The 14849-nt window shown below is 36.0% G+C and overlaps 1 protein-coding gene across 1 annotated transcript in view; it reads right to left on the bottom strand.

Moving 5' to 3' along the window:
* Positions 1-14849, bottom strand: part of LOC124535572 (uncharacterized protein CG43867) — a 363739-nt gene that overhangs the window by 13729 nt on the left and 335161 nt on the right. The window contains exons 6-22 of the mRNA XM_047111819.1: positions 13771-13866; positions 12074-12262; positions 11802-11921; positions 11098-11139; positions 10835-11005; positions 9447-9546; positions 8790-8941; positions 8311-8436; positions 8021-8138; positions 6983-7225; positions 6419-6578; positions 5627-5834; positions 4405-4566; positions 3085-3222; positions 2321-2465; positions 1868-1980; positions 379-615 (exon numbers count right to left, since the gene is read on the bottom strand). Of these exons, the coding sequence (XP_046967775.1) occupies positions 379-615; positions 1868-1980; positions 2321-2465; positions 3085-3222; positions 4405-4566; positions 5627-5834; positions 6419-6578; positions 6983-7225; positions 8021-8138; positions 8311-8436; positions 8790-8941; positions 9447-9546; positions 10835-11005; positions 11098-11139; positions 11802-11921; positions 12074-12262; positions 13771-13866 (2520 nt within the window). The remainder of the gene's footprint in view (positions 1-378; positions 616-1867; positions 1981-2320; positions 2466-3084; positions 3223-4404; positions 4567-5626; positions 5835-6418; positions 6579-6982; positions 7226-8020; positions 8139-8310; positions 8437-8789; positions 8942-9446; positions 9547-10834; positions 11006-11097; positions 11140-11801; positions 11922-12073; positions 12263-13770; positions 13867-14849) is intronic.

The following is a 14849-nucleotide window of genomic DNA, read 5'->3' as shown; positions in this document are numbered from 1 at the left end:
TCATATTATGCGAGTAAATATTTTTTACAATTAAGTGTTTTGTCAAGTGATTACTATTTGCATAATCATCTTAAGTCAGTCACACTTTACATCACTACACAGAAATAATATGCTGAGTCATATTTAGTGTTTCTTTTTGTGTTTACTATTTTCATAGTGTTTTTTCAAGTGATTACTATATGCATAGTCATCTTAAGTCATTCAAACTTTCACAGTTTTTCAAAAGAAACGATTATTTTATCATTTCCAAAGCAAAAGCCTATATACAGAAGTCTGCATTGTAATATTCACAATAACAATAACTGTTCCAACAAACTGGCTCGTCGGCGGCCGCGTCCCGGGCGAGCTGGCGGGACGCGGGCGCGTCGGGACACTCACGGCGGCGCGCGCGGGGCGGGCGGGGCGCGCGGGACGGGCGGGGCGCGCGGGACGGCGCGTTACCTGCACGCCGTGCTTGGAGGGCGCGTGCGGCGTGCTCTGCTTGCACAGCGCCGACACGAGCTCGTCCTGCAGCTCGCCGACCTCGAGGCACTGCTGCAGCGCGTTCTGGGCCAACACCACGTGGTAGTCGATGCCGGCGTGCTCCACCGCCACCGACATGAAAAGCTGCACGCACTGCGGACGCGTACGCAAGGTTAATTAATAATAGTAATAATATCCCCAGATACACTTGGTCATTGACCCGTGTGACTGGAATATTTGCCCCATTATTAGGGAGATAAATAGTCCAATAAGAAGAGTAATAATATAATAATAATAGTAAATATCAAGATTTAGCAATAGAACTGAAGCGTCAGTTGCGTGCGGACACCATCCATATTGTTGTGTTTTGAGTCGAGATGGCCCAGTGGTTAGAACGCGTGCATCTTAAACGATGAATGCGGGTTCAAACCCAGGCAAGCACCACTATATATATGTGCTTAATTTGTGTTTATAATTCATCTCGTGCTCGACGGTGAAGGAAAACATCGTGAGGAAACCTGCATATTGTCTAATTTCATCGAAATTCTGCCACATGTGCATTCCACCAACCCGCATTGGAACAGCGTGGTGGAATATGTCCCAAAACCTCTCCTTAATGGCAGAGGAGGCCTTATCCCAGCAGTGGGAAATTTACAGGCTGTTACTTTACCTTTTTTTTTTCTTTTCGGAAAATGCAACGGAATGAAAATAAAACCGATAACTGACGATTTACACAACCAATAGAAATAGCTCCCTATCGCGCCATTCGACGCTATTCGTCGCTATCGATTCTTGCGTCAGAGAAAGCAAGTGCATGTAAACCGACGCGTCATATATTAGGTCATATGATATTATAAGTTATTACGTTGTTGTAAAGATCATATTCGCATGAGAAATAAATATTGATAGTTTGGGATAGCGTACTCAATTCGGATGTGATCGGTTTAACAAATTTTGCCGATGCGACATCTAAGTTGTGTCGTACTATACGCAAGGTTAGTTGTCAGAGTCATATACTATTCTAAATAGTATTAATGCGCTTCCACCAATGGTGCAAGCCCGTCTGGGTAGGTACCACCCACTCATCAGTTACTCTACCAAATAACAGTATTCAGTATTATTGTGTTCCGGATGGAGTGAGTGAGCCAGTGTAACTACAGGCACAAGGGTCATAACATCTTAGTTCCCAATCTTGGTGGTACATTGACGATGTAAGGAATGGTTAATATTTCTTAAAGCGTCATTGTCTATGGGTGATGGTGACCACTTACCATCAGGTGGCCCATATGCTCGTCCGCCGACCTATACCATAAAAAAACCAAGAAGTTAAGCAGGTAACCAAAATATACCAAACTCTTGTAACAGAGTCAGGTCCCGTACGTATATTAACAGAACGAATACTCACTTTAAATAATTTTAATGCTTCAGCTTGCAGTGCTTCTGAGTTAAGAGAGGTGAGGGGTGATGTTATGTTTTCTTTGGAATACAATAATGTAGGATGCCTCCACAGAACACAATCTGAAACAAGAACGGAATAATATTGTACAAAAACATTTTTTATGTAATATAATCTCATATTTAGTCTGGTGGAAATGTTTATTTTTAAATATAGGTACAGTCGGGGTAAGAAAAGGTTCGTCACCATAAGATCTATTTTCGTGTGCTCAGTACGAGCGATAATCTGTTTACCGATCGAGAATGACATATTGCGTCGCAATGATTTGATGTTTAGATTCAAAAGGTACTAAGAGCTTAAGACTTGATAAAGGAATTTGAAAATTGACGAAGATTTCTTATTCTGACCGTACAGATCAGTTTGTCATATATTTTGAAAAAATTATATTTAAATCAAACTCACTGGGATCGCCATCGGTTTCCATGAGTTTTTGTACGAGTTGCTCGAAGTGCGTCCCCTGACTGAGCCCGCCGCCGCTCACGACCGTCAAGTGGTAGAGCCACGAGTCTTTGTCAGCTTTGCTCTCGAAGAGAAGGTAAGTTGGGCCCTGGAATTAAGATACCAATATTCATATTATACATTGATTTAAGTAATTATACTGATTTGTTGTTTATGGCTCTGGAGTGTAGATGAAGTATTCATTTTTTCATAATTTAAATACTTTTTTAGAACAACGCATTTATCAGTAGAACTTTAACCATTATTTGCATTTACAAAGTAAGGTTTAGTCGCGACCAGTTAGCTTATTCACTGATGTATTCGAAACATCGCAACTGTTTTAATTATTTTTAGTTGAATGTTCGAATGGTAATAATTAATTTATTAACAAAAAGTATGACTTTTTTTTACAAAACATTTTTCTATTTTATGACGGTAGTTTGATGTTCCAATGGTAATAATTATTTTATTTACTATAAGTATTACCTTTTTTTAGAAAACCTTTTTCTATTTTATGACGGTAGTTTGATGTTAATATGGTAATCATTAATTTATTAACAAAAAATATGACCTTTTTAAAAAAACCTTTTTCTATTATCTTAAGTCTGTACTTAAATATTCCAATAGTAATATAGAGGACAGTCAGAGTTATAGTGTATGTGTCTGTGTGTGAGTGTGCGTGTGTGTGTGTGTGTGGTGTGTGTGTGGGGGGGGGGGGGGTCACTTACGCCGGTGAGCTGGTGCTGCGGGTAGATGGCGACGGTGAGGTTGCGCGCGTCGTCGGCCTTCTCCTCGGAGTCGGAGTCGGACACGTGCTCGACGTCCTCAACGCGCGCGTCGCGCATGTTGATCTGCCCCGTCGGGTTCTGCGCACACGCATACACTGGCTAGTAAACACTCAAATGTAGCATTCAACATCACTCAAATCACAGATAAACCTGTAGCGATTATCTATACTAAATTTGTAAATTAAATTATAGATAGCGCACGAGTTGAATGCAGAGCTCAGGAATTCGATAGTGCTGTGACCTAATTATAATTGATGACCAAAATACTCATTATATTGTGAGTAATTAATATCGATAATTTTACTAGGTTAACCTAATGAAAAAAAGGCAAAATAATACTGATCATACATTTTTATTAATTATTTCACAAAACGAAATAAAAAAAAAAAACACATAAATTTATTTATTATTATTATCATCAGATTCACACATGGTTGAATCGGTGGTCATTATTCAAAGAAAAAAATAACACTACTTCAACAATAATAATGCGGTAACACGGCAAGCGTACGATAGCTGTCAAGGATAGAACAACACTACACTGCGGGCGAGCGAGGAGGGGCGTGCGGACAGCGGGGGAGGTGCTCCCGCTTTTTACCTCACGCCCCGACTGCATTCAACTCGTGCGCTATCTCTATCTCTATCTCTATCTATCTATATAGGTGTTCAATATTTTGAGCCCTAAGGTAAATGAATTATAGTAAGCTCGTAAGCAACTCAATCCGCATTGGAACATCGTGGTGGAATATGTTCCAAACCTTCTCATCAAATGGAGAGGAGGCCTTTAGCCCAGCAGTGGGAATTTACAGGCTGTTGTTGTTGCAAGCAACTCTGTAACGTCCTAGCACCAGGGAGACTTTGTTTTTTAGTTGTGGTAATCTGGCTTTCAACCAGGTGTCCACATATTCCGTTGCACAGAAAACGACGGCTTCATATTTAAATTGGAATTATTGTTTGTAGGAGAAGGTTTGGAACATATTCCACCACGCTGTTCCAATGCGATTTGGTGGAATACACATGTGGCAGAATTTCTATGAAATTTGTCACATGCAGGTTTCCTCACGATTTTTTCCTTCACCGCGGAGCACGAGATGAATTATAAAGACAAATTAAGCACATGAATCAGCGATGCTTATCTGGGTTTGAACCCGCAATCATAGGTTAAGATGCACGCGTTCTAACCACTGGGCCATATCGAGTCTTAATTCTGTAATTGTATGGAAATAAATAGTTGAGATATAGCAAAATATATATACATACCTGATCTCCTGGACTCTTGAAGTAGAGGAACATCTTGCCCAGTAAAACGCACCAGCTCTTCTTTGCGTGTCCGTTCTTGACTTTGGTGAGCCAACCCTGTATAGTGGGTTTGTTGTCTTCCTTACTTAACAGGAGTTTCGTTGCGTTTCGTCTTTGGACATTCTGAAAGACATTTTTAAATATATTTTAGTCATTTCTATATTAGGCTATTTGACTGGTTTTTAAGATCCATTTTATATTATTTAGTAGAAGTTATTTTTAGTACATATTTGCCGAAAAATATCATATTAAAAATTCCATATTTAAACAGCGCGCAAATACGCTTCTTGGATAATATGGCGCTGCAATGGGGTCTGCGACGTCACTTTCTTGTATTTTAATCTGTGGTACATATAGTAGAAAAGCAAAGTTTACAAGAAAGTGACTTCATCATAAGCCCGACCAATCGGGAGCGTTTTGTGTCACGTGACAAACGTTTGTAAAAATGCATTTTTATTTATTGATTTTTGAATAAATTAAGTATTATTTTCAACTTTCGTTAGTAAATAACCATTTTGAAACTCATAATATACATACACTGATTACAATAATTCACAATTTATTTTTCGCACTGTCAAATAGCCTATATCCATGAAGTATTACTATTATTAAATTTGAAAACATTAAATTATGTTGTGGATTATAAACATTTAAGGCATTTATTTTCACTAGAGTGAGTTGAGAGAAGATAGACAATGGGATAATAGTTTATATTGATTTTGCTTTTGAGACTATACGAGCTATTAAATCTGATGGTATTGACTGGAAATAATATATAAAAAGTGATTTATTTTAAAAATCGCTTACCGCTGTCTGTGTATGTATGATCTTTAAAATTCACGCAACGGATTTTGACGCGGTTTTTTCAATAGATAGATTGTTTAGAGAGGAAGGTTTTTTTTTTAATTAAAATCAAAATCAAAATAAACTTAATTTAATAAACAAGCACTTTTGAATCGTCATTTAAAAATTAAGTGAAGGTACCCCCTGTTCGGAAAGTTAATTCTACCGAGAAGAACCGGCAAGAAACTCAGTAGTTACTCATTTTCAACATTTAAATATATAATACATGGACAATATACTAATGAAACACTGATAATATTAGAAGTTTCCAATGTTATGGCGTAAATCAACAAATTCTGTAGTATATATATCGCATCAGTTTTACAGGAGTAGTATTTACCTGTAGTACTCTTATCCAGTCCTCCATCGTGGCGATGCTGTCAGCTGTGAGGTAGTAGGTACGGCTTCCCGTGAATATCTCGAACGTGGCTGCGCCCTCGTTGCGAGATATCTTGCAAGCCTCGCCCAGCCCGATCTGACCTTGGGGCTTGCGGGTCACCTCCGACTGGGACTTCCAGTACGATAGCGTGCCGTTTTTGAGAACGAACCTGAAAATTATCAGTACATATTTTACTAGACTTCTTTTGGTGTGTATATTATATGCATTAGTGATGTATTGATGTTGTGAAGATTGTTTTAGATTTCTTACAGTAACCATCTTTATTTAAACTGTCAGAGTTATCTGCGTAAGTGTAGAGTATACATGCCAATGGGATGTAACAAGTATCATGCAACGTGAAAGTGTCAGTGTTAGTGTCGGTGTCAATGCCGACTCATTGATGGTGTCAGTGTCAGCGTCAATAAGTCGGAATCGGTGTCAGTGTCTGTGTCAATGAGTCGGAATCGGTATTGGTGGGGGTGTTATTGTAAGTATGAGTGTCAATGAGTTGGTGTTGGTGTCAGCATCAATAAGTCGGAATCGGTGTTGGTGTCAGTATGAGTGTCAATTAATCGGTGTTGGTGTCAGTTTCGGTGTCAGTGTCGGAATCAGTGTCGGTGTCAGTGTCAATGTGTTGGTGTTGGTGTCAGCGTCAATGAGTCGGAATCGGTGTCAGTATGAGTGTCAATTAATCGGTGTTGGTGTCAGTTTCGGTGTCAGTGTCGGTGTCAGTGCCTACGAGGCGGTACGCACCATCTCTTGCGCCAGGTCTTGAGCTTGCCGCCGAGCTTGGCGAGGTGTCCGCTCTTCTCGAGCGCGTCGTGGCGGCGCGGCGAGTCGCGCGCGCCCTCGCACGACACGGCGTCGGGCGGGATGGCGTAGTCGTCCGACATGCCCGACTCGAACGACGTGTCTGCAACCACAGACCACCAACATGACTATACTATAGTACTACTACTCAAATAGGCTCCAACTACTAAAAGAACTTTTGAAACGTCATGTTATATTGTTGAATTAAATGCAAATAGCTGACATGGCCCTGTAGTTGAAACGCTTGCATCTCAATCAACGATTGCGGGTTCAAACCCAGGCGAGCACCACTGAACATTCATGTGTTTATAATTACTCTCGTGCTCAACAGTAAAGGAAAACATCGAAACAACATTGGAGCAGTGTGATAGAATATATTCCACCCATACCACCCATTTGGAAAATTAATTCCAACCAGAAGAACCAACGAGAAACTCAGTAGTAGTAGATTTAATAGTCTGATTTTCATACAATAATATAAACATAATACATTGAATTCTTATTTACCTCTAGTTTTACTCTGTTTACTTGGTGACCCACTACTGGATCTCTTGGCAGGACTTAAGCTGGAACTGGTCTTAACGCTTTTCGAAGGGCTGCTAGCGCTTAGGCTGGTATCAGACGAGCTGCATTGTCCATTCGTGTTGTTTAGCACAAGTCCATGAGGACCTGCGGTCTGTTGTATGGAGGCGGGCAGGATGCTGGTTAAGTTTATATTGTTGATCGTCATTGGCATTTGGGATGTCTGACCTGGAAGAGATATATCAACATTTATGAAATCTTGGTTTAGACTTCATTATAATGCTACTTAAATAATCCTTATTTAAAACTAGCAACTGCGATCTGTTGCACTATTGACATAAATAAAGTATATTTACAATAATTACAACATTTATTTATTTCAAAAATACACTATTATACACTATAAATACACATTGATGGATGTATCTATGGATGTAGAGAAGATGGTAGTTAGTCAAGTTTCAGGCTTATAAAATGAATACATGTGAATTGGATGCCAAGCATGTAATGAATCTTTAAGTTTAAAACTATAACATATTGTTTATGGTATAAGTTGGCGGACGAGCATATGGGCCACCTGATTGTAAGTGGTCACCATCACCCATAGACAATGACGCTGTAAGAAATATTAACTATTCCTTACATCGTCAATGTGCCACCAACCTTGGGAACTAAGATGTTATGCCCTTTGAGCCTGTAGTTCCACTGGCTCACTCACCCTTCAAACCGGAACACAACAATACTGAGTACTGTTATTTGGCGGTAGAATAACTGATGAATGGGTGATACCTACCCAGACGGGCGTGCACAAAGCCCTAGCACAAAAATTAAATTGAAATTTAGGAATCAGCAAGTTTACTGAAAACTCATGCAAGGTCTGGTTACTTGGCAGAAACTGTGTTCTACCCAACGTAACTAGTTTTACATTAGTGTAAATATTATTATTCTATAAAGTAATTCAAATAACATTAAAAACATGATTTTGGAAGGATTTTTGTAAATAGTAAATGAATGAAAACTTACCATATAGAGGATTATGATGTGGTGTATTGTGAACAGTCACACCCATTGATTCTTCACCATCGGATGAATCGTCTGATGAATCGCCCGTGAACGGCATCGATCGGATTTGACTTGCACGCTGCAAACACATATTACATATGAGAATTAATATAACAAATAGTCCTCAAAATAAATTACATTATTAGCAATGGAATAAGCAATGGAATAGCAACTTTATAGTTATATAAATAAGATTACTTTCAGAACAAATTCTGTGAATTAAGTATAAATAGAAGATTTATGTATATTACCCCTTTAACAGTAGCATATACTGGAACAGAGATATCCTGGTAACTTGTGGATTCGTGCATGGTCCTCGGACAGGGAGGTGGACTTAATTCCTCTTCCACAGACTGTTGGAGACCGTCATCTGCCACCTGAAAATCCATACTATTATTATAAATGCGAAGTAATTTTGTCTGCATATGTCGCTTTTACCCCCAAAATTACTGTACCAATTTAAATGAAATTTGGTACACAAATAGTCTAGAGCCTGAGAAAGGACATAAGATCTAGACAATCCTTTGTACATCAATGTAATATTTGGAAATGTTCAGGAGAGCCACACGCATGGTGTTCGCGACCCTCAGTAATGAGGAAACTTGTAAATATATTCATATTTTCTACGAGATCAAAGCCGTGAGTAACAGATAATAAAAATTTAAAAAGATCACTTGCAGTAAAAGTACTCTTCATAACAATAATAATAAAAAATGGATGAGGCCAAGACCTGGTATATCTTCGCCTCCCAGCTGGGGAAACGGTGCAGGGGGGGCGTGGGGGGGCGCGGCTGGTCGGACACGCAGCTGTCGCCCGTGGACGAGCCGCCGCGACTCGTGCCCTGCACGACAACGTGCACGCCCTGCCACGCCGGCGTGCGCTCTAAGGGGTCACCACACCACACCACTTCTTACTATTTATACTACCTTGTCATTGTAAGCTAGTATAAATATATCGCAAACTTAGTAAGAACATCGACAGAACTTTTAATTGTGAAATGGTTCAATTATTTTCTTGTTCAAAACATTTTAATTTTTTTTAATTGTTAATAATAATAACTATATTTCACTACAGCTATACATTTAAGAACACTTTTATATTTAAGAAAATACGTGTTAAATTTGTCTTATAATTTTAAGTTACGGTTCTACAGGAATTTCAAGGTACTTGTATTATATTACATGGTACTTCTATACACTTAAAAAAATAACATAAAACTAATAAAAGTAATTAAAATTTCAGTCAGTATTTATTTAAGAGTGCATTAATTATATTAATAAAGAATAACTTATGTGCTAAATGTAACAATGATTATTAAAATCTAAGATTTGTTTACTCCTCTCATCATTGTCTGAAGAATATTATATTACAGTGAATTCAACTTTACCTCGACTTGGTGTATATATTTCAGCATAGTCGTGTGTGGTATCGCCATCCGTTGAAGTATTTGGTGTTGTTGGTAGCACCACCAAATTTTCTACTGCAGCCTGTTAAAGAAATATTAAATTATTTCCTGATATCAAATACATAATAGGCTATTTGACTGGTTTTTAAAATCCATTTATATTATTTAGTAGAGGTTAAGGAACCCAGTAAAAGTAGATTTTTTTAATTGTAGTACATATTTGCCGAAAAATATCATATTAAAAATTCCATATTTAAATAACGCGCGGAAACGCTTCTTGGACAATTTAGCGCTGCAATAGGGTCGGTGACGTCATTTTGCTGTATTTTAATCTGTGGTACATATAGTAGAAAAGCAAGGTTTACAAGTAAGTGACTTCATCATAAGCCCGGCCAATCAGGAGCGTTAGTGTCACGTGACAAACGTTTGAAAAATGCATTTTTATTTATTGATTTTTTAATAAATTAAGTATTATTTTCAAGTTTCGTTAGTAAATAACCATTTTTAAACTCATAATCTACACTGATTACATTAATTTATTTTTCGCATTGTCAAATAGCCTATTATTGACTAACTGTAATACTAATAATATTAATTATATGCCGTTAATAAATAATAATAAATATGAGACAACATCACATACATTACTCTGATCCTAATGTAAGTAGCTAAAGCACTTGTATTATGGAAAATCAGAAGTAACGACGGTACCACAAACACCCAGACCCAAGACAACATAGAAAACTAATGATAAGATACATTGACTCGGTCGGGAATTGAACCCGGGACTTCGGAGGGGCGTACCCATGAAAACCGGTGTACACACCATTTGGCCACGGAAGTCAACTATATTAAAAATATAAGACAAATTAACGTTTTTTTTTAACATTATCAATGCTAGTACTAAGTTTTATTCAATTGAAATTAAGTTTTTGTTATTCATTCATCAGTAATTCATGTGAAAAGTTGTTTATGGGTAATTCAGATACAGTGGTCAAAAAATATTGTATAGAAATATTACTCATGAATAATGAAATTGTTATATCTTGTGAATTTTTTCACAGTAATTTATTAAATTAAGCCCATGAGCAGAAGCCAGATACAATTGCCCACTCATTGGATCATTGGATTCATTTGGAATGAAAGCCACTTAGAACACAACTATATTATACAGCACAAAATAGGCAGATTGTGAATCATTTACATTATAATAGTTAAGAATAGTTGAAGATAATCTAGAGGACAAATACTCTTTATTTTTACTCGGCATAAACATTGTATACAATTTTGTTTTACCTATCATGAAATATTCTTCAATATTCACGATATAATACTCTAATAAAAAACAAATGACATCTATATATACATACCGCAAGATCATCAGCTAGCAGACTGGCAGCGGTCCTCTCATCCATGGTTCGATTCATTGTATTCAATTGACTATTGGCAGTTGTTTGAGTTAAATTGGTCGTTCCAATCGATAGATTCCGTCTGTGTCTCACTGGGGTACTGTAATGGGGTTCCGATGACGTTATTGGTAGCTGGAAAGATATAAGGAGTTTTAGCATTGGTTCAAAGTGAAGTTGCAATGTTCTAGCTTCTATAATTTAATATCAAGTAGCATTGTTAATACCTTTATCCTTTTTAAGTCTGCATATTTTTTCAGTGTTACTTCCTGTGTGTTAGATTGTTAATATTAAATTAAATTACTCAGGTTACATAGTAAGTTTATTAAATATTTTTTTTTACTTTTGTTTTTGTATGTTTTGATTCCTTAATTAATTAAATTAGCTTTAATTGAGACCTTTAAGAGTGTAAATTAGTAAAAATTTAATTTTTTTCAGATAAACACTAATAAAACTAAAAAACATAAAATTAAGTTTTTAAAACATTTTCTTATAATTAATACAGTGAAAAATTTAAAGTTTATTTATATAACCTCCTTAATAGAAAATAACTTGGTCTGTAAAATTTTTAAGCAACTATAACAGTGAAATTAAAATTAAAATGTGACATTTTTAGTGTAAAAGTAACAATAGCTAGCTCTAGTAAGAATAGCAGTGCATAAGAAACAAACATAGAGATTTTATTCTGACATATTTGTTCATAAGTCTTACTTAATTTGCCAGAAAAGCGTTGCATTGCGTTTTTTTTATAACATTTGCCATAACACTAATTTATAATGGAAAATATTGGCCTCACACCAATGGTTAGTAAAAGATCCATTCAGAAACATAAAAATAATTCAATTTGAAAGAATAACATTCCGAAAAAGTATATGTGCTGAAAAAAATAGCAGTAAAATATACAACATTGACACATCTAACATCCAGCTACCTGGGGACCCTCTAGGCTCTCAGAGCGTCGACGGTTATTAGCCAAAAGGCTCGTTGAGGCACGGGTGCCGTCGTCAGTCCTCACTTCTAAAGACAGACTTCCCCGTGAAGGTAGAAACTGCTAAGGAAGTTTAAAACTCTAAACACTGCATGATACTTACTCAAATAGAAATATTATGTTGGTTAAAGGATTGGTTTCTATTTTACATGTATTTTAGCTTTAATATGAAATGACATTTCATGTTATGTAAATAATGTTTAATTTATACTTACAGCACAATTTCTGCTTCCCTGTGCTGCTATGTGATTCCTTAGTAACTCAAGCTGCTGATTGCAGCGGTCGTTTTGTTCCCTCAGCAATTGGTTCTGTTGTTCCAGCTCTTTGAGTTTGTTGGTCACCCACTCCTTTATTCGTGCGGCCTTTGCTTCAACTTGTTTCGCGTCTTGGAGTCGCAGCTGCTTCTGTCGGAATGTGCAATGTTGTATTGATATTGTTTTAACATTTTAAAACTTGTGATTTAAAAATTCCGGCATGTCTTCATAGATTGAATGAGTTTTTTGACCATTGTAAAAACATTTGAACTACAAATTCTAAAAATTTTTCATTTAAAATAAATAATTTAAGAGAGTAAGACCCAAGTACTAGCTAGTTCAATATTTTAATGGGAATCTACTTGTGTAAGTTTTATTTATAATATTTGTGAAAATCTATAGTAATGTAATTGATTTTTGAATAAAAAGACACTATTTTCTTATGTTTATTCCGTATTACCTGCATCTTTTTAAAAGTTTTTAGAACTATTACAGTATATTTACATTTATGACACTTGTTTATCACTATTTGTAATTATAATACAAAGTATTTGTCGCATAGTTGCTATTCTCATTTAACAATTTCATAAAATATAAACACAAGCGAGAAAAAATCGACATTATTTAAGCAGCATTTACACAATATATACAGACATAAACATTAAACGTCACAAGACACAACTTATGTCATAAAGTCAGCTTTGTTACGCTTAGTGACGTTTGCGGTGCTTCGATGACGCTGACGCCATGACGTAAAAGGGATGTGATAATAATAAAAATCATAATTATGTAGGTTTGTTATAGATACACTTAATTTTTAATTTTAAAATTTATAAATTATAAAAGTCTTAAAGTAAAACCTCTGTACGCGAGGTAGGAGAAAATTACCAAAGGTAATGTCGAGTTCATGGCTTTTGATTAAGAATGGGTTTACTTTTGTCGTGGTTAGAGTTGCACGTAATTTTGTAATTAGACATTTTAAAGATCTAAATACTTTTAGAAATTTTCAAAACTTCACTACTACTTTTCAATTTGTTACTCAAATAAATATTCATTTAGATTTTTTTATATTATATCTCTATATTATGTACAAATACTTGTAGTTGTAGTAATAACAAAGCAAAACGATGTAGCTAATTCCATAATAAGTCTCAAGGGTTGGGAGGGCTAACACTAGTTAACAAAACGGTTCCCTAAAGGTCAGTAACAGTAAAAGAGATTAAATAATAAATACAATACAATGGGAAACCCGTTTTCTTACAAACACAATGTTATTGATCGCATATTATGCAGGCTTTATACGATAAGTATATAAATATAAATCGTATTTTATAAAATATGATCAAGATGTCAATGTACCGCCAACCAAATGATATAAGATGTTACGTCTTTTGTGACTGTAATTACACTAGCTGATTAATTATAGTCTCCTGAACGATGCCAGCTATGGTGCATTCTCTCTTTTCTTACTCTCATAATCCGATTGGACGACAATCCAATAAGACAGGTAACACAGGATTATAGAGCGAAAGGAGAGTTTAAACTATCAAATTCCATACTTTTTTAATGCTTCGACTGTGAAAGACAAAAGAACGAGGAAAGAGGTCGTATACTTTTGATAGTTGGGTTTCTATTACATATGGAAGTATTTAATATACCTGTTCTTCAATTTGGCCTTCAAGTCGCGTGATGGCCTTCGGCGCCCCTTCAGCGCCAGCCGGCCACTCGCACAACCGCTGCTCCATGGCGCGGACCTGGAACACAAAACATAATATATAAAATAACATATCATAAATATAGACAAGTCTAATGTTGTAGATTATTCAGACCATTCGATTTAGGTATTTAGTCGTTTAAATTATAAGTTCGATTTAAACTTGACATATATATTTATGATGTCGGATAATAAAGAGCAAATTGTCAGTAAAACATTTTTCTCTACAGAAATAAAAATAATTATAAAAATAAAATAATAATCATTATCATATTCCTTATGTGAAACATAATATATTAATCAATGTAAAACCGCACAAATAAATTCATCAATCATCAATCGTAGTAATATATAGTTACGATCGTTGAGGATGATAATCAAGGTGATAACATACCAGAGTAACCGCAAACTGACTTAGATATCAGGTTCAATAACATTACACACATTAATATAGATTAACAGATCATCCATAATATATCCTTTGAATTTTATTACATATAAAACAAAAGTTGAAGTGGCTTTACAACTTAAGTCCTTATTCTTGACGAATATTTTTTATATAGAATAAGGATGTTCATATTTTAAAGCACGATACTCACATATTGCCGCGTATATATGTTTGTGCGTCATTCTGACTGCTTTATGTCCAACACTATGCGTTAAATCGTCGATACATTATAAAGGTCACAATTAATTTTACACTGATATCACTGGCACGTTACAGTTTGGTATTTTATTTTTCAGCCTTAAAAAGTCTATCACCAGCCACTAAGTCACTATATGTATAAAAAAAAAAGTTTTTAATACGTTTTTTGCAATATAAGTTAAGGCGAAGAACAATGAAAACTTCCCGTTGAAGGAATACCCAGGAATAGATCGCATTAATCACAAACGCTGTAATTTGCCTGACTCACGACACGAGGGGACGCCACGAATATCCAGAACTTTCTATATCGGGTAACACTTAGACGGGGAACATGGAAAAATAAATGATAGACACCGTGAAGAGGAAACTTTGAAATG

This window comes from Vanessa cardui, chromosome 15, assembly GCF_905220365.1.
Source record: "Vanessa cardui chromosome 15, ilVanCard2.1, whole genome shotgun sequence".
NCBI classification, from domain to species: Eukaryota; Metazoa; Arthropoda; class Insecta; order Lepidoptera; family Nymphalidae; genus Vanessa; species Vanessa cardui.
Note: the sequence above shows the minus strand (reverse complement) of the source record. Positions and strands in the feature narration are given on the sequence as shown.